The following is a 20,785-nucleotide window of genomic DNA, read 5'->3' as shown; positions in this document are numbered from 1 at the left end:
CTGAACTTTCTGATACCGTACAATATGACATTTTAAAGCAGATGTAAGTGTGCGAGGAACAGTGTGTCAGCTTCTGCTTGTGTTGTTGGACACCTCACCTGGAAGAGTGTGGAGCGCCGGTCGGTTATGGCCAACACGGCTGACATCCAGGTTAACGCTAACAGAGGGAGAACCACGCAGGAGCTCCACAGAGACGCCCTGTCAGAGGACAAGAAGGAGGCGCAGAGAGGGGGGGAGGGAAGGAGGAGAAGGAACAAGGGGTTCAGTCTCAAACCAGACAGGCCAGTTCTGAAAAGTCACATAACTCCACTTCACACACCAACTCACACAAACGCACATGCGCACACACACACACACACACACACACACACAGACGCCAATCGCTGGATGGCAATCTGGAGCTGATTGGCACACTGAGGTTTCAGACTTAATATTCTAACTGAGAAGTGGAGGATGATGTGTAATCATGTAGATCGTTACGAGACTGACAATTGCTCACAATTACATGGTTGATGCACAGTAAGTGTCATGCAGGCGAACTGTGAGATGAGACAGGCCATTGACAAGTACTGACACGGGGGTTTCTGAGGACTGTGTGTGTGTGTGTGTGACTCCACAGAGTCAGACACCAATTTAAAATGTTCATGCTGTTTGAGCACATATTCATGGTCTTATAAGCGTCAGCGTGGCAGACGGACAGCCCCGCGTTGCTGCGCCAAGTCACACGCACGTCCCTGTATAGAGGTGCACGGCCAAACGCAACGACGAAAAGAAAGTAAAGAGCGATCGAGCCACAGCTGTGCCGTCCTCTTGTTAATCTGTCAAGTTTCCAGCTGTTGTGGACTGTGATGTTAACAATTTGGTTCAGTACAACCTCCATTCTTGAGCAAAGTGTACGTCATTGTACACAGTAAGTGCTTTTTAACGAGGAGCTACAAGGTCATTTGAGAGAAAAGTTAAGTGAGGAAAACTTTCATCACAGTTTCTATCTCATTCTGGATATACATGTCCAAATAAAAGTATTTAAAGCTGAATAATAAAAAACATAACAATAATAATAATATAAAAAAAAGAATAATAATATAACAAATAACTAATAATAATAATTAAATGGACACAGAAAGAATAAAATAATAAATGCTATTGTGACAATATGATTCCAATACATAATACATTTGCACAGGCTGTTTTGATGTAACAGAGTTATTATTAATCCTAATTCTTCCAGCAGTGTATCATTAATGATATCTTATGATCTAATGATGCAGCAAGAGGAAGTGCAGTAATGTGAATTTAAATGACTATATCAAGATGTTATATATATATTTAGAAAATATACAGGCAGATTTAAGATCAAGTTTGTGATTATCAATAAGGTCTGTTTTTTTCTCTGTGATGACACAAAATAATTTCATTTTATAACAATTGAACTAAGGGCAGAGTTTCTGCTCTGGGATTTTAAATCCAAACATTGTGCCATAATGAAAGATTTGCACAAGGACACATGTGCACAGGAATATCTGCAACAGTAAAATGATAGAAGGGTCTTTAATTCAGAGATGCACTGACTGCATTGAACAGGAAACCATGACAACAGACCTCTTGGAAATATTTTGTTTTGCTACACCAGCGCAATAACTCTTCAAATTTTACCATGGAGAGGGCTGCATGAAGATTTATTTAAAATTCAGACAGTTTGTGTTTATGGCACTTCAAGAAAAACGGGGTGAAAGAGCTTGAATCCTGCATCATATCATCTAGAAGTAAACTATATATTAGACACTGTGGACGCTGCATTTCTTAGATGGTGCACTTATAAATCTCAGGAAAGAAAAATGTTTTGTTTGCTTCCACTTTATTTTACATGTCCCATATTGTCCTGCAATATTGAGCAGCATTAGCCGAAATGCAAATTCTTGTCATACTTGAAAAAGTGCCTCCAGAGCCACAGACAACATTATACAACTGTTGTCACAAGCTATGCAAAACACGCAAATTAACTTTGACTTTCAAAATTGTTGGAACACATCTTGACAAATTCAGGCATAATTAAATAAAAAATCCCTATACAGAAAAGATTTGGGGAATATACAAAGTTAAACAACTCAAATGCTTTTCCGGTTTTCTCTTGTTCCATGTGATATTTGTTGTGTTGAGCAGAATTGAGAGGCGAACTGACGCTGTGCTGCCTCCATGTGTTAAACCTGCGCTGCACTGTACAAACACGTTAAAACTAACTGTAACAAATGATTCACAAATACTGTCCGACACGGGTCAGGTTTGCTCTGAACGACCCGAGAAAAATGCGCTTTGGTTCAAAACACGCTCTCATTAAACAGCGGCAGTGCAGGTGTTTTTTCTCTTTCATTGGTTTGTTTTCTTTTTATCCAGGCAAGTCTGAATGTCATCCTGCATCATTACCGACAGCCAGAGATTATAAAGGATGAAGGAGAGAGGAGAGAGAGGACATGGAGACAGACGGAGAGAGGATGATGGAGAGTGAGAAACAGAAAGAGAGAGAGTGGAAATGGGGAAGATGGAACGAGGGTGATGATGATGGAGAGTCAGAGAAGAGGTGGGGGAGATAGAAAGATGAAGATGGACTAACATGGCACTGCTGGCAGTCGAGCTGGACAGCGCGGTGCTCGAGATCACGCCACACTTGGAGCATTTCAGGAGCAGTCGGCTCCGCGCCTCCGCCGGGACACTTCAGGACATGTGTGCGCACAAACACAAACACACACACACAGACACACACACGTAAACAGACATACACAAAACCATGTGGGGGGAGGAGAGGGAGGAGAGGGAGTGGAAACACAAGTTCCAGTTATGTCGACAGGTGAATGAGCAGGTGTTGCAAACACGAAACAAAGACGAAAGTAAAAAAAAAACACAAACAAAGAGAGGGAGTGGTGGAAGAAAGAAAAAAAAAACAGGGGGAGGGGGGAGAAAAGAAAGAAAGAAAGACAGGCAAATTAAAACCAGATCATAAAAATGTAGCAGTAATGGAAATAAAAACAATCAGAATACAAAGATTGATTCAGAGCAAGCATAGAGAGAACGTGAGAGACGGACATCGCAATGTTACAGCAGAGTCATGAGGACTAACAGATTACAGTGAGACAGACAGGAAGTACGTCGAGCATCTTAGTCCACCGCACTGTGTGTGTGTGTGAGTGTGTGTGTGTGTGTCTTATTTATCTGTGTGACTGTGCACGATGAAGCTTTAATGAAAACGACTCCTTTGGTTGTTTACTTACAGTTGACTACTCAGAAGGACAGAAACAGCTTGTGTATTTGTGTGTGTGTGTGTGTGTGTGTGTGTGAGAGTGTGTGTTGCGAGTGAAGAATGATGGGGCCGTGCACGGGCTATGCTACATTAGCGTGCCATCACAGCTCATTGCCTTAGTGCCAGCCACATCCCCACGGCTTCATAAGGAAATACATTACGCTAATGACAGCCTGTCCTGTTAGCAACACTACCAACTATTGTGTGCGTGTGTGTGTGTGTGTGTGTGCTTGATTTCAATGCATTCACTTCTGGAAACCTGAGAGGAAATGTGCTTAAAACTCGGATAACACCGAGGACTTTTCCCGTAACAAAGGAGGGTACACTTGTTTGTGTGTGTAAATATGTTTGTACACATTAGCTGGTTTAATCTTGGTTGCATCAGCGGGCAACAAAAGCCAATCAACCCCCCAGAGAGCCAATCTGCACCGTTAACCCTTGCAGCAACGCACAAATGATCAATTTCAATTTGTGCGAGGAGACAGACACGGTGCGTGAAGGAGAGGAGAGGAGAGGAGAGGAGAATAGAGGAGAGGAGAGGAGACAGGGAAAACAATGGGATCAATAGGTATGGAAATGAAAACATGGATTTGGCTGCGAGAGCTCCCGAGGTCTCTACTCGTCGGATTAGTGAAAGATGATGAACAGCCGCCGACTGCATTGAAGTAATGCTGCAGGTGGATGCACATGCATGCGTGTGCTACATGCGCAGTATGCATACAGCACGGGTATCGTGTGTGCATGTTTGTGGAGGAGAATCTCATAGGATTTCGATACGGTTTCATCCACATTATCCCAGTGTTTACAGTTCATAATTAAGTTTCCATGTGCCATTGATCTTCATATCCACAGCGTTCACCTGTGTCACGCACAATAGATGGAAACACTGTATTTATAGGAGCAATCGTGATGGATGATAGAAATCACAGAGCAACAAAACGCAGCAGATGTTATTTTGTTGCCAAATTGAGTTGTGTATTTTTTTTTTTTATATGCAAAGCACAGGTGTACAACATGCTCGGGAGGAAAGGTGTACAACATCCTCGGGAGGGAATGCTCTCATGCTTTCAGACCCTTGAAAGTATTCCCCCCCGAGTTTGTGTCTGACAAAGAGTAAGAATTGATCTAACTCAGCGAGTTTGCCATCATGTCCCACCAAGAATCATGTAGATGGATGAGGAAGTCGCATGTGTGTATTTGTGTGTGTGCAGAGGGTTTTAGGGAAATTAACTCACCCCGCTCGCTGCTTTTTAGACTTGTCAGAGATGCCGTCTCGAGACATGAGCTTGTTAAACACCACGATTCCGATGAGCATATTCACCTGAGAGAGAGAGAGAGCGAGAGAGAGAGAGAAAGAGAGGGGAGTCTGATCAGAATTGCTGTAACAGACGTGCCTGCCGTCAGGGATTCGGCTCATGCACGGCAGCTTTGCTTTATTTCTTCTCTCAATGTTTCCGCTGATTGAAGATGACTCATTAATTGTCTCACATACATACGGACTGAAAGTGACGGTGCTCCTGCTGTCAGGGCTCCCAGGCTGACTTGTATTCAGCTCATCTCAATGAGGTTTTTAAACAGAGAGCATTCAGTACAGACATCCCCAAGTCCACAGTTATTACCCACAGTAAATCTATAATGTTTGCCTTAATGAAAAACTATCGGCTCAAACATCTAAAGAGGAAGTGGAGCAAATTCCCTAAACACTGTATACGACAGCATCTTACTCTTGTACACTGATTTTTAACATTAGCTTTAAATTGTGCTTTGCTTTAAAGGTACAGTATGTAGAATTTAGTGATATCTAGTGGTGAAGTTTTATGTTGCAAGTGTGAGTCGACCTTTTTATGTGAAAAGGTATGATCTCTTTTTACTTCCTCTTCAAACCACAAACAGCCCCTCTGCCACACTCGCACAACCCACCAAACTCCATTCAGAACAGAAGTCATTTTAACATTGCAAAACACACTTCATTCAAAGTCTAACGTAATGAATTCAGTGTTTATTTTAAACCAAACCAGAACTGAAACATTTGAAATGTGTCGGGGAAAAAAAATATCCTCACTCCCATCATCATTCATCTTCCCAAATTATCTGTGCCTTCTCCCTGACATCCATCCATAACTGTGATATGACAGTGTATGACATTTCTGGAACAGGCCCATTAGATTGTATTAGTTGTCGTGACCTTTCAGTAAGTGCTGCAGTTCAAAGAAAACATTGTGCAGTTATTGTGATCAATGAAAGCAATTTTTTTTCCATTTGTGGGGAACACCTTAAAAATATCTAAAAAAATATCTAAAACACTGATCGCTTCTCATCCGGGCTCCTAATGAGAAACCCATCGCTAAGCCGGCCAAACATCTGGCCGTAGTGAACCAGTGATACAGATTCTATTAGGCACACACACGCACATGATCTGACACAAGTCTTGCCGACCTCTTCTACTCTCAAATCCGCTCCATCTGGGAGATTTCCGATGCTGGCGACATGCTCATAATAATCCATGATTTGCGACATTCCCTACTAGTCTTTCCTACATCGTGTAAGTGTTCCTCTGCAGACTTTCTGCTTAATCACTCATGTGTTTGTGTAGTTATGCTTTTCAGTGCATTCTGGTAAAACCCTGCTGTAAAATGTGCATGCAAGGCATTCCTTTCCTTATCTAGGTCCTAAACTGAATGTCTGCTTGGATTCCTTCCTTCATCTGTCACCAACAGCAGCCTCCAGCCAGGGCAGGAAAATCTCTCTTTGTAGATATTACACACACTTGCAAGAAATCCTAAGGAAAGAGCTGAGTGGTTGAGAAGTTCAGGTCTGACTTTCATGTGGTCAGTTGAAATTCCAGTTTTTGCAGCTTTTGCAGAAGCCGGATTTACACTCGGAGCCTATTCCTTTGCTGCATCTAATGGTTTGGTACATCTGGCAGCTTCTACACTTTGCTGGAAACACTCCCTATGATCTCATTCCCTCTCGTGTGCTGCTGCAGACAACTACCTACGATGTGCCAGATAGCGCTATTGTCATGCCTGTCATGTCTGGCCACGGCTCTGTGAGTCAGCATCGTCCTGCTCTGCTATTTGCCCAGGGCCAGGTTCATTAATTAGAGAAGGGTCCTGCGGGAAGGTCTGTGTTTCTCTGCCCGACGGCCTGCTCTCATTACAGCTGTTTGTTAGAGTGGGGCCCCAGCAACAACACCGGGGGGGTTGGGACCATCACGTAACAGCTGGGGTGTGGAGTGTACAGTGCATCAACATTGTGGAGGCAAGAATGAAGGAAAGTTGGAAACAAACCAACAAACACCAGACACTGATAAACAACTTAAAAGAATAAATGTCCTTTGGTTTTTCTTGGCGGCTGCAAGCTTTGACTTTTCAAACATAAAAGTTTTTAAAACCAAAACTCTATTTCTTCCTAATTTTACAATTGCAAAATTTAAACATCCCAACCATGTGGGTGATTTAAATCTCAATAACAATTAATATCTTCACTCAAAGGAAAATACACTGACTCTTGGTTGCTATATGCAGTATTGTCTGACTGTGTAGCCTTTAAAGGTTCCGTGTAGAATTTAGTGGTGAATTTGCATGTTCCACCTGAAACATTTCATGTTGTTGCTCGCTTATTGGTGAGCAAAAGATAATTTTCCTCTTTGATGGAAAAAAAATCCATTCTATTATATTCTATTGTGCCATTTTTCTGTGTGTGACCATGTCCTATTGGCAAAGTATGGGCCGGCATGTGGTAACTGTATTTACACAAAATGATCTCAACAGTCTTTCCTGCCTAAGTATTAAGACGAAGCAGTAACGCTGCAACTTATATTGCCTCACTTAGTTTGAAGCTCTTAATCCCCTCGGCCACTATGTGTGAAGATGGAGAGTTGAGGTGTAATGTGGTGCAACTAAAATAGTCTCCACAGAAACAATGAAAATCAGGTGACAACCAACTCATGTTGGATTTGATCAAATCGTTATTGCAGGTTCAAGTTCAACGTGTGCGACGAGGGTATCAGCACATATAACAAATTAGCTTGATTGACAGGGTGTGTTGAGGGGAACAAGTTGTCAGGCATACCGTGGCAGGTAGATCCACATATTCTAGTCCACTATCAGCACTGATGGAATACAGCTATTAACAACAGGATTATATCATGTTACATTTGAACCTATATAAGGGCCCTAATTTTGCACAACTGTCAGTGGTCTGTTCAAATACCCTGGTCCGCATCACAGTTACACACATCTCTAGACTTAATTACATCACCTTAATGTTTAATATGTATTCAATTTACAACACCCAGGCCACTTCATTCTGTTCTCTTTTGTTGCCATCGTATTAATCTTAAGCTTTCTGCTAATCACATGTTCTGCAGCTCTGCTTACCTATGGGTAAAAGCCACAGCACACCACTGGTAGAAGCAATTACCCAAAAAATCCAGACTTATTAAACTTAGTGGTGAAAATATTCACCTTGGGATTCATTAAAATGAAATTAACTAATCCTAGAAGCAGCCACAACAACAGCTGGATAATACACCACTGAGATGCAATTAATGCCCTCAGCAGGACAATATAGAGCTATATTTACTTGTTGATAAATATATGTTTTAAAGCAATTTAAAAAGGCAAACACAGAAAATAATATCTTAACTGTGGTGCAGACTGTTAGTCACATATTTTTGTCTGAAAATACGTTAAAAAAAATCAGCCTCAAATATACTTGGTACAGTGACTCATACTTGAAAAGTACATATGAGTGAGAGCTGTAGCTGCTGGGCTACAACTCAGTCCAGACATGTGTTGCAGCTCCTGTCTGCTGGAATATATTTTGCTTTTTGAGCTGACATTTTCAACTCAAGGATCAAAGTTCTCAACTCATCATTTTGTCGTGTACACCGCGGGTGTGTGTGCTCACATGTGCACGTGGGAGTTAAGGGAAAGGAGAAATCTCAGAGGTCAACAGGGAGCCGCTTTGAAGCTCTTCGCTCGGAGGCTAACTTAGCAAAAAACATTTGGAGGGCTACACAATGCAACGGGTGAGGCAGGGAGGCTGGCTCTGCTGAAAAGTGAGGGAGTCTCGTGATGGGAGAGAGAGAGAGATCGGGCAGACTCACCAAAACGATGACGGCAGCAGGTCCAACGAAGGCATAAAGCAGACCCCCCTCCAAGGATAACCAGCAGCTGGAGGAGAAGAAGTGCAGAGAAGAATTTTATGCACAAAAAAGTATAAACAGAAATACTGGTGTGAAATATCACTTCACTACATTCAGGTCAAGCATTGTACTTTCTGTGAGTTCTGAAAGCCACACTATATAAATAGTTTGTAAAATATCTGTATTTTTATAGCACTTTTCTAGTGTTGACGTCCACTCAGAGTGTTTTATCGTAGTTTTAGCGTACACCCATCCACACATTGCATCTATATGCAGCACTATCCCACATTACTAACAGCAGCCGACAGCGGCAATTTAAAGTTCAGTGTCTTGCCCAGGGTCACTTGGGCATTAAACCTATGACCTTCTGGTTAGTGGACAACCCACTCTAGCTCCTGAGCGACAGCCGGCCATAGAAACTTTTAAAGTATCGTAATGGTAAACTTGTATGTAACTTTCACAGGGCAACAGCGCTCTCTGCAGCCAAATGTCAGAGCGATTAAGTGGTTTACTTGAAGAGAAAAAACTAAGTCTATCTGTTGATTGAAGCATTTACCTCATATAGTATGTTCAACACAACTTAACGGTGGATATTACCCATGATCCCTGGCTTCCTGTATCAGAAAAGCCCCTGCTGTAACAAATCAATCAAACTCTCTTTAGAAAATGTTTCCAATTCCAAATATTTCCTTGATGAATTTTGGAGAATTTACTGACTTCCAAAACTTTTTGACTTATCTACTGCTGGGTCAGATTCTGGCAATTTACTCACAGGAAACTGTACCCGCTTAAGTTACATGGAGCATGGAAAGGCATTCAAGGCGAGGGAATGAAAGTGGCATCATTCTCAGTGTCTCATTGAACTCATTTTGAAGCTGTTAGTTTAAGATGTGAAAAAGTTGCAACGTGTTGCTTTAACCACAGCAACCAATTAAATAACCCATTTACTGGAGTGGCCTCAGTGAGCGATGCAGCAGTCATTTCTATGGGTAGGTAAGTGCCTGTTTCTGTAAATATTGCCCTCAGAGCTGAGCAACATTATTATGTTCACCACCTAAAACACATCCTCACACTGCTCATGGTCTTCGGTGTGAAAGCTACTGAGAATTAACGAGTTTAAATGTGTCCTCTGGTGATGTCATCAGAGCAAACTGAAACCCCACTGTTTCTCTTAATTGCTGCTCAATAAAGAGGAAGCACAGGAGGAAAAACACACAGCCCAAAAGCCTCTTACAGTCCACATACTAATGAGATGTTCAGTAAAGAGGAGAGAACACATTTGTAATCATCTTTTACATGTTTTTATTCAGTCTGATACCCTCTTGGCCAGGAGGGTTTTTTTCAGAATGTATATAGCAGAAAAAAATCCCACCTCTATGAGACTAATTTTAATCTTATAGCCATGATATATTAAAAATATTTTCGCACTTTCACACTTTTAAAATTGAAGGAACGACAACAGGTGGAATTGGGTTTGATACATGAGCTGCTGAGTTGCCATTATCATCATCACACATTTTGATTATTAACTTGTTTTTGCAGGTGATTCTGGGCTGATGATGAAGCAGATTTAGCTGGAGAGCTTTTGACCATTGAACTCTTATAAATGAGACCTCAGGATGTTTTCTCCTACTTTAAAGTCCCTGAGGTGTAAAATCTTTTTCAAGTTTTCCTCCCTTACTTTAAATTGCTTTGCAGTCGTTTAATGTGTCTCAAGTATAACATTTGTCATATTAAAGGCATAATGTGAGTTGTAATCCCCTCATGTCCATTAAATTAGGACACTCTAGTACGTGTTTGCATTTGGTTAAGTTCATGCTGGGAGATTCTTTAGTTCATCTGTGATAGAATAAGTGTGTATAGAAATTGGATGGATAGAAAAGATAATGTATCATCCTGGCTTAACAGATTCAGTCATTTATGGCAAAGCTGACTGACTGAATGACCGTCTCCTTTGCATTAGCTTGAAACTTTTGGGACGCCAACATCTCAAACAGGACAGGGAAAACTGGAGAGCACTCTAAGCTCATCCAGCCTCCAGCTCATCCAAACACAACTCAGAGGTAAAAACCTGCTGTGGTACTCACTAGCTGGCTGTGCCGTAACCTCTTGCTCTGGTGAAACCCACCGACACTGCTACAACTAGGGCTGGAAGACCTGCAGAGGAGGAGCAGAGAGAGAAACATCAAAAAGGGGAGACAAAGAATAACAGCGAGACTGAAGAGTGGCGATGAAGCATGTTGGCCAAATAACTCTCCGGTGTGAACAACTCCATATGGTTCTTTCAATTCAAATGCTAAACAGCCGTGCAATAGCATGCAAGACATGCCTATGTGAGTGGAACTGATGGAGAGCTCTGCAGGTGATCCTGTGGGCTCTGCATGTGATCCCTGACATGAAGGCTACAGGCATGAAAAATGGGCTCTGATTCAAGTTCATCATGAGGACAGTCTTGTGTACACTGACACTGCCCTGTGTGACCCACGGGGTGTGTGCAGAGTATGTGAGCAAGTGAGGCTGGGGGAGGTTATAAAAATGTGAGATATTGCTCAGAGTGGTCAATAAGTCATACATTAATTAGCTAAATCAAGCAAACTGTGTGTGTGTGTGTGTGTGTGTGTGTGTGTGTGTGAAAATGAGAGTGAAAGAGAGTGAGTGTCACAGAGCGCGTGCCAGAAAAAGAAGGAAATATGTTGGGCCTGTAATGAGCTTGGCTCTGAAATATTCATGTAATTAACAAAGCTGTGATTATGGCTGCAAATGAAAAGCAATTAGAGAAAAGTCACATTAACATTAACAAATAAGATGGTGAGGAGCCAGGCCGGTCCCCTAACTAGCATGTGCAAAGTTTCAATTAGACAAACAAAAACATCGATCAATCGCATTTACCGACATGCAACACAGTAAACACACATCAACACGTCAGGCATCACTCGAATCTTACAAAGATCCAATCACACCCTGAATTGCCTGTTTCCATGGCAACTGATTCCAATCACATCATTTGGGAAGAAAATTGCAAAATGGACGCGAGGAGGATAAGCCGCTTGATCCTCATCACTGTTTTCATGCATTTCACCAACATTTGTAAGTCTATCGTTCAAATCTTACAGCTGCCACACACACACACAAACACAGGCCCTAAAACACATACACACACACTGTGTCAGTATCTCTCTATCTCTGAATGTACAACATCTATACATTCTCCCTGCTCTGTATCAGGTAAGGGCATCAGCAACTTGGCAGATTAGACTGGTGGGATCAATATCAAGTGAAATGAACAGGTGAAATGATGGTGTGTGTGTGTGTGTGTTTCTAGGGCTATCTCAAAACATCTTGCCAGTGTTGTGCAGATCTTATCATAGGTTTTGATTATCCCCCAACATCCATTTTGCCGGTTGCCTCAAATTGTATAACAGTGAAAGGGCAGTGTAATAGAGTGACCTGGAGGCTGAGTGGCACAGAGGTGTGGGGTGAGATTACCTTCATACCCTGACTGTACAGTGTGACCATCTGTGAGTGTGCACGGAACAATTATTGCTGAGCTTTGGCTGTATTTGATTAAAAAACATTAAGTGTCTTTAATTCTAAATTAAAATAATTCCTTTAATTAGCGATTATCACATAGCAAAGAAAAAATGGGACATAGACGAGAACAGAGCAAATGAATGTTGTTAGGCATAATGCAACAATTTAAAAACACTGCAACATAATAAATCTGTTACATTTTCATGTATGCCGGTCTTTCTGCTCCCTCTGATCAATTTCTGTCGCACAACAGTGCACCCAATTCATGAAGGCGTCTTCATTTGCTATGCTGACAATCCTCTGGCACACACGGGGCAGAGGCAGACAGTTTACATTTCAAACAGCAGCAGACACCAAAACACAAATGAACAGATGAATTTCACTCTGCCACTTCCTGACGTCAAAGCTAAACACTGAATTCAAACCGAGCTCAACGCGACCATTGTTTGGTGGAAGTGTGATGAAGTGCCTTGCGTGCGGATGCTCACCCCAGCCGAGGCACAGGAAACGCTTGCGAATGAGCCGCGACCTCATTTTGCCAATGACGGCCAGGTAGGACTGCCACGCTTCTGTCAGCACCCAGCAGAAGGACGCCAAGAAGAAGAAATGCAGGAAAGCGGCGGTCACAGTACAGAGGCCCTGGAGAGAAAAGAGAGAGAATTGTTCAAATTTCGTTCTTGTAAGAGGTGTCATAATGGTTCATCCAATCAGCAGAGGAAAATGAAAACAAAAAAGAACAAGGGAAGATGGGAAATCAGAAGTCTGCTGAAGAATGTATTGTAGAAGAATAGGAGTTGGACCTGGCTCTACATGTGTTCCTGATTTTTATCAATAATAACCACCATGCACCGCTAAGTCAGACAACTCTGAGTGCTTTGTGCCAGAAATGTCAGCCTCCACTTTGAGAGCTGAGTCTGCTGATGAACCCTGAGCTTTTTCTTTGATGCTTTTGATTCCAGGCTTTATTAAAGACGTACTCTCTGGCAGCATCCCACGGAATCATAAGTGTGTTGACCATGTTTTACTGGATAAAATGCAGTTTCAGAGCGAGCATCAGCGCCTCACCTTGCTAAGCGTTTGAGATTGTCCCACCAAAATCAACAAATTGGAGGCCAGGATGGAGAGGCAGAAATTCACCAGGATGATCGATCTCTCCGAACGGATGTACCTACCGAGAGAGAGAGAGAGAGAGAGAGAGAGGGAGAGAGGGAGAGAGGGAGAGAGAGTGAGATAAGTATTAATGTCAGATTGATGGACTGAACAGCAGCTCTTTTGGGCGTTGGAGTTATTAGCTTGATTTTGCCATCTGTCATGCGTGTTCCAAAAAAACGAATCGCCACCCCCTGCTGCAATCGAACCATTTGTTCCTTGGGCCTCACAGCGGTTTTTGGCACATCAGATGACACACATGAAGTGCTATGAATATAGACACGTGCATGCCAACCATCATGTATGTGTGTGCCTGTGTGTACATGTGTGGGTTTTTGTAGTCATACCTCCAGAAGGCAGCGTAGATTAGCAGCAGGATGAGCAGGGCCGTGCAGGACACTCCACAGCCCACCATCAGGGGCACGGAGGGAATGCTGGTAGGACCCATGTCCTGGATAGAGTGATGGGAGGGGAAGAGGAGGAACAGAGAGGGGAAACAGATAATAGTTTTTACATACAGCAGACTAAGGGATATACTACATGACAATTTACACAGGAAACCATAGGACGTGGGAGTTGAACATCTGGGACAGTAATTCTCCTCTTCTTCATGGCAAATAAACATGTCAGTCAAATCTAAGTCGAAATCATCATTCCTCTTGAGGAGACATATGGTGCTCACACTGAGGTTCATGATTTTAATTCGGGTTATTGCTTGAAAAGGTTTACATGAAGTCTGATGTGGAGAAAACTTGTCACTGTCATCAGACTGTCCGAAGTTTACTTTTTGTCTCTTTAAGACCCCCTCCTGCTCTGAATGGCCAGCAGGCTCACTCTGTTGGGATTGGTCAACCTCCTCCTGCAAATGCATGAATGTCTGCCTCTGCCCACGCTTTACCTGGCATTGTTGGGCACCGTGCCAGACAAGCCGATAGGCAGGTATTATACCAGTGTCGGCTGATGATGCAGAAGTTTTATTGACCGAGCGCCTCGGGAGCTTCAGGAGCAGTTTTTTTTAAACTTTGCAGACCCTTTACATAAAAAAAACCCTAGCACACACTAATAAAGCAAAATATGTCTCTTTTATAGAGTTTGTTGTCTATATTTGTGCTCGATTGAGTATTATAGTTCTCAGTTTATTTTCACAAAAGCCATTCTGCTGATGGGTGCTGCAAATTAGCATATGCTATGAACACATGATACTTGCATTGGATCGCTGTTTGTTTTTGTAAACTGTCCCTGGCATATAAACCATATATAATACATAAACAATTAGGTGACCAAAAGATACAAAATCCTGTGATACTGTATATTTTCCATACAAAACAACAACAACAAAAACATAACGGGTTAGCTGTTAGTTAGATAGACATATGTGTGGAGGAGAGTGATAAATCATTGGGAATAAATCCAAATCTGTGTCTTTTACAGATTGAAGTAGTTGTCGGCACATTTCCAGCTCTGCACTTACAGTATTTATTAACTGTTACACTCCCTTGGTTATAATCCCTTTGGTAGTCCCCTTTTAAATGATAGCATGCTAATTATATGCAATTAGCTTTAATTAGAAATACAACAGTCTGTCAGGTGAAGCCAAATAATATAACATAATTACACTATGAAAAGGTGTCATTTGGTAGAAGTAGTGCATAAATCCTGTTTTGGGAGCATTTAAGAATATTTATTTTTGGGATAAGTCAAACATGAAATCACAAATCTAACAAAAATAATCTTCAAAATAAACAATAAAAAGAAAATATATATATATATATATAATAATAATCAGTCAAATGGACCTTTTGCAAGAGGTTCTTGAAATAATGAATGCAAAAGTGGATCTACTTACTTAATTCCTCCTAAAAGGTATAAAAGGGGGTCCATTGGTGAGGACCGATGGTCAGAATACAGAATTTTATCCCAAAAAGTTCCATGACCTGTGTTTAAAATCCCCTCTGTCCTGTCAAATGCCTTCTCTCCATCAGGGGAGAAGGTTGCTACTGCAGTGCTCTCATCCACATAAGACCGTGTGAGGTTTTCTGAGGATGACCTCCCCTTCACAAATCCTAGCTCGCCGCCATGAATACTATCTGGTAAAATATTCTCAAGCCTCTTTGCCAGGACTTTAGTATGCACTTAACAATCCACACGGACTAAACTGACAGGCTGAAAACTGCTTAGGCTCAGTGGATCCTTATCCTTTTCGGGAATCAATGATAGATTCATCAAATGTATTTGAGGGCTGCTCTCTTGAAATTGGCGCTGAATAAAATTTCGTTAAACTAGGTGCCAGCGTGTCAATATGTTTATTTATAGTGCTCAGATGGGAAGCCATCTAATCCTGGAGATTTTGCAAGTTTCATGAGTTCAATGTCTGGTCTAACTTCTCATTCCTCAATGGAGGCATCCAACTCTTTCCAAAATACTTTAATGTGACTATTCCAGCATTACAGACCTCATTATTGTTACTATAGTTAACTGCTAATCACTGTGACTCTTACATGAAGACTTAAGAATCAAACAAGCTGCTAAGGCTGAGAATGCACGAACTACCTGTATGAAACATCCATCCATCCATTATCTACACCACTCAACCTTTAAAGGCTCACATATCTCTATGTTAGATTTTTATAAGGACAGAGACAGGGCCTTTTTAATGAACTCTAAGTTTATTCCATCTGTATTTGTGCACATCTTCTGAGGGCGTACGGATATGATGTCGCCTTGAGTGGGTACAAGGACTAACAATCACTTATGCCTTTTTCTTAAGAGGTACATTATCACAACCTCCTCCACCATCAACATAGATGGAAGTAAGAGGGCAGCAACAGTTACAGCATTTGAATCTAACGTATCTCTTTTCATCAGTTTCACAGGGTGCTGAATCCGATCTATGGCATATTCATAACATTTGTGCATGTAAAAAACCATACCCTTGCATACGATACCATTGCACAGAGCAGTTTCTGTGAACGCAAAATCATACTTGCGAGCGAGCATTTCTGCTCCACGTGCTTAGCTGTGCTCAGCATGGGGCTGAGTCAAGCGAAAACTCGCCCAACAGTCGCTCACTCATCAAGTAGAAATTTGAGACTGTGAAGACGGGATCAGTGGAGGAGGATCTCCTGATTGTCTTACCCCCTTCTCGGTGGCAGAATCATCCAAAAAATGTCTTGAAATGTCGGAGGAAAAAGAGGTACATTGATCCAGCCAGTCCTATAATACCTTAACACGAGTAAATAGTGCATCAACATATACGATTTGCGTGTCGACAGCAGTGATATATATTTAATCCACAAAGTTTTCAAATGCTGCTGAAAAATGAATGGGAATATTAAGACCCATTGTATCACTTCAAAATATACAGGGGTTGACACAACTACAGTGCATAATTAAGAAATTTAGGTCATAATGTACAAAGCACCTGCACTTTTCTTGTCTCGAGAAGCACCTTTGAAAGGATGAAGAGCAGACAAATGAAGCTACATGGAGAGCATACACCCCACCGTGCCTAAAAGGAGCTTGATGTTTGGCCTGCTTTTAAATTCTCAATCACACAATTTACCTCAATTTACCTCCTAGGGTGGCTAGCGTTCACTTTCATGTCCAAGATTCACACACAAGAACACACACACATACTGCCAAGGTGTCTTTTGCTCCAAATAAAGCACATACTCACACACTAAGGCACGTCCAGGGAGATGTGCCAAGTAATCGAAAGTCAGTATTTAAGCCGCATGAATTGGGGCGTGTTTCTATTCAAGATGAGCTGACGCCAGAGGAAGAAAGCTAGAGAGAAGACTTCAGAAGAGAATACTGAATGCAAACTGAAAAGGAGAAAGAGAGCAAGTCAGACAAAGAGATGGAGTGGGAAGAGTTAAGCACGAGTAAGGGAGAGCGAATAGTAGGTGGGGGAAGAAGAAATAGATAGGGAGAAAGAAAAAAGAGTCAAAGCCTCCCTTTTAGTGGTTTTCCGTGGCCCATCAAAGGAAGTCAATTTCTCCAGAGGAAAGCCGAATAGGCTGGAATACCAATACGGGCGCACATGCGAACACACTGGGATGAAAATGGAGGTGAAACAATCAAAACCGCCTCGTAAGAAAGGAGAGACCCACAAAAAAAGAGAACAAGGGATATGACTAGCGTGTGCATCTAGGGGGAGGCCTTGGAGGAGAGTGAGAGACAAGATGCTCTGTTTGATATAATGGTGAGTGGAAGGTCAAAGGATATGCAAGCATTTGTGTTTTTTCTTGACAGATCAAACATGAAGGTTGCACAGGCAATGGCAAGAAGCCTATTGAATTTATTTTTCTCTCCGTCCCTTTTAGTTTGTCTTGAATTAGCCTCGGCCAGACAAGAAATGGAATCAATTAAACCCTTGTAATTTTACCTCAAAGTATACATCCTCAAATTGTCCCTCAGCTCTTCATTATGTCAATTTGTCAAACAGTAATTTCTTAATTGGTACAGTAAGATTATGAGTGTGTAATGAGACAGTGTCTAATTTCATAATGTGGAAGGATGCTACAATGGAGGTAATGAAAATACAAACACACACACAGCACATTGTTTCACACACACACACGCCCTGTCCTAAATAGATATAGTGATATAATGTTGCAGTCGTAGGAGTTGTGTGTCTGTGTTTTTCTCTATGCGTATTATGTGAGAAAAGAGAAAAACAGCGAGGGGGAGGGAGAGAGAGAGAGGGAGGGAGGGAGAGAGAGAGAGAGAGAGAGAGAGAGAGAGAGGGAGGGAGAGGGAGGGAGAGAGAGAGAGACACCAGATTAGAAAGAGTGTGCTGAGGCTCTGCTGTATAAGGCCAGGCTCCCCTGGGCAGCTTGGCTACCATGTGATGGAGAAGATAGCTATTTTCAGCTCAGGAAGTTTAACCTACTTATCTCCTCTCACTGACACTCCTCCTCCCTCCACTCTACCATTCCCTCCCTCTCCGTGTCTCCCATTCTTCCCCCACTTCCTCCCAACGGTACATCTTAATGTCTTACTCAAGCCCCAGCTTTCACTTCTCCTCTTTTACCCCATGTCCATTTGTGCGTTACTGCTTCTTTTCCATGAAATCCTATATTTCCATTTTTCTATTAATTTTCAATTATTCTTCAACACCGCATTCACCATTCTACTTATGTGAGTTTGTGTAACATCTCATAGGCCAATATGAAATCCTGAAGGACTTGGAAACTTCTATCTAGTTCTCATCACACAAATACCAAATAGGTATTTTGTTATTGATTTACAAAACTACCTACTTGAAACTACTTAAAGTTGGTTATTATTCATAAAGACAATAAATCTGCTTTTATACTAGCACCTCTGTGAGGCTGTACTTCAGCACTGTAAGGCTGATAGCATGTTAGCAGACCAACAATGCTGATGACAACATGTTAAACAATGTTAAAGTATGTATAATCACTTCAATATTAACCTATTTAATTTGAATCCAACATTTGCCAAAATAGCTGAGAGAAATGTCATTGCATTTGCAGGTGATTAGCATAGACTGTTAAGAAAGATGAACAATGCATTTCCACTTCCTCCCACTATCCAGAAATTAAGTCAAAATATACAGGATACGAACACAGCCATTTAGCACTGAAGACATTTTCAAGCCAGGCCCCGCCAATAGATGCCCTTGAGCAATCGCAAGTCAGTCTCAACTGTCTATCATGTTTCACCCAGTTTGTATAATATCAAGTAAATGATCAAAACCAAACTTACTGAAAAAAGTAACACATTGACATACACCAGTGTGATAAGAAGAACCTAAACGGACAAATAGTGTATGGTCTTTAGTTGTGAGATAAAGTTTTGGTGAAATTGAGAATTGAAAAATCTGCATTCATCAGTTTTTCATATTAAAAATGACTGAAATAACTATGTGAACAGTGTGTCAAAGTTAGATGCTTTTGGCCGTGTCTCTTTCTTAAGATGTTATGCAGCAACATCACATTCTGCTTTTGCTATTGAGAGAAACGATAAAACTTGCACAGCAACAACAGCTCATTGTCAGGAAAAACTTAATTTCAGGCACTTCATCATACAACCAATATTGTATTTTGTCCGATGAGGCCCTCGCAGACTCTTTGCAATATGCAGGTTTTTATGGGGTGTCTCACATTCCCATTTAGGCTGAGGAAATGTTATGCCCCTTGTGAAATGCTGAATAATTCTTGAAAAGGTGGCATTTACAAAATGCAAGGTATTTACCTTTGGGGGTCGTTTGCTTCGATTTATTCCCAAATAGGATCAGGCACACAATTACACTATAGTACACATAAGAAGACTATGGCAAGGTTCTACGTAGTGCTAATCTAGTGTTCCTGGTATTCGGTTGCCTGTTAAGCCGTTACAGCACTAAGTAAACATGACCTGTGATATGCTTCAACTGAATCAATTCCACAGACCCTCAAGGTTTCAGCTTGACAGACTGTGACTCCAGTGGCCTCAAGACAAGCCATAAGTCTCCTGTCAGTTTGTGACAACCTACAAGGCTGACATAGTGACTTAAATTGTAAAGTCATCATTTCAAGTGCTGGCCTTTTTTTTTAATAAGATTCAGGTTTCCACGGCTATATGAGGCTAAATGTAGAATATCAGCTATAGAGTAAAGCCCTGATCCAACACAAAGTATGAACATATGGCACCATACAGCATTTCTTCAAGGGCTACTTTAAACCATAGTGATAGAAGCGCTGCAAAACTGACTGCAACACTTCTAGTTATTTAAAATCATGGACTGTAAATAAAGTGTCTCCACTTCCTCCCAATAGCCAGCAATGAAGCCAAAATATCCCGGATATGAAAACTGACATCTTGTGCATTTGGAATCTACGCATTACATATCGGAGAATGGAGCTGTGGTAGTGAGGTCTCTGATAAATGCCCTCGACCAATATTGAGTCAGTCTCAGCTGTCAATCAGGATGTTTTTGCTGCTAGCTTAGCTAATCCTAACTAATCAAAACCAAATTTACGAAAAAAATTACTATTGAACATACGACAGTGTGATAAGAACAACCGGAAATTACAGAAACAATCTTTGAGAAAATTTAATGTGAAAATTTGAGTTAAATAAATAACTTCAAAGGTTCATGTCCTGTCAGTTAACATGAAGAAGACGGAATTTATGATTGCTCCTGCAGCCAGCCACCAGGTGTAGATTGATTGTGGGAAGCACTCATGTCATCCATCTGTTGATACACACTATGGTTCACACAATCTTTGTCATATTTTAATTATGAGCTGACCAAAGGGGCATCATACCCTCCATGTTTTAGGCCAAATTTATTTTTTAAACAGCACAAAAAAGCAGCGAAGCTCACTCAAATTGTTATCCTGTGTATACTGGCGCGCACACACATCCAAAACAACACTGTCTACTCAATGTTAAAAAATCCAATTAGCCAGTAAACTTGTCCTTGCCACAACAACGCTCAGTCATTATGCATCTTCACAGGGAAACGCATCTAAAAAATAGCTGAGGACTCAGTCATCAATTTCTGTTGTCGCCAACTAACTTTCAATTAATTTGACAAGGGATCAAAGATTTTGATGTGGATACTGTAACCTAGTAGTCTTAGTTAAAGCTTTGTTTTCTTCCTGCACGATATGTCCTATTAAGATGTAATACAGTAAAATATGAGCAGC

The 20,785-nt window shown here is 41.4% G+C and overlaps 1 protein-coding gene across 20 annotated transcripts in view; it reads right to left on the bottom strand.

Annotated features, from left to right (window-relative positions):
- adgrb2 (adhesion G protein-coupled receptor B2) overlaps nucleotides 1–20,785 on the bottom strand; it is a 208,001-nt gene that overhangs the window by 32,826 nt on the left and 154,390 nt on the right. For 19 of the 20 annotated variants that reach the window (XR_011239554.1, XM_069516268.1, XM_069516278.1 and 16 more), the window contains 8 exons: nucleotides 13,472–13,575; nucleotides 13,041–13,143; nucleotides 12,464–12,614; nucleotides 10,532–10,601; nucleotides 8,406–8,472; nucleotides 4,528–4,613; nucleotides 2,609–2,707; nucleotides 99–198 (listed from right to left, as the gene is read on the bottom strand). Coding sequence is in view for 19 of the 20 variants with exons in the window: in XM_069516268.1 (XP_069372369.1) it covers nucleotides 99–198; nucleotides 2,609–2,707; nucleotides 4,528–4,613; nucleotides 8,406–8,472; nucleotides 10,532–10,601; nucleotides 12,464–12,614; nucleotides 13,041–13,143; nucleotides 13,472–13,575 (780 nt within the window). In the remaining variant the exon portion in view is untranslated. The remainder of the gene's footprint in view (nucleotides 1–98; nucleotides 199–2,608; nucleotides 2,708–4,527; nucleotides 4,614–8,405; nucleotides 8,473–10,531; nucleotides 10,602–12,463; nucleotides 12,615–13,040; nucleotides 13,144–13,471; nucleotides 13,576–20,785) is intronic. The other variant, XM_069516277.1, reaches the window with a different exon arrangement.

Source organism: Paralichthys olivaceus, chromosome 20 (genome assembly GCF_024713975.1).
Source record: "Paralichthys olivaceus isolate ysfri-2021 chromosome 20, ASM2471397v2, whole genome shotgun sequence".
Lineage (NCBI taxonomy): Eukaryota > Metazoa > Chordata > Actinopteri > Pleuronectiformes > Paralichthyidae > Paralichthys > Paralichthys olivaceus.
This window is presented reverse-complemented; position numbering and strand designations above follow the sequence as displayed.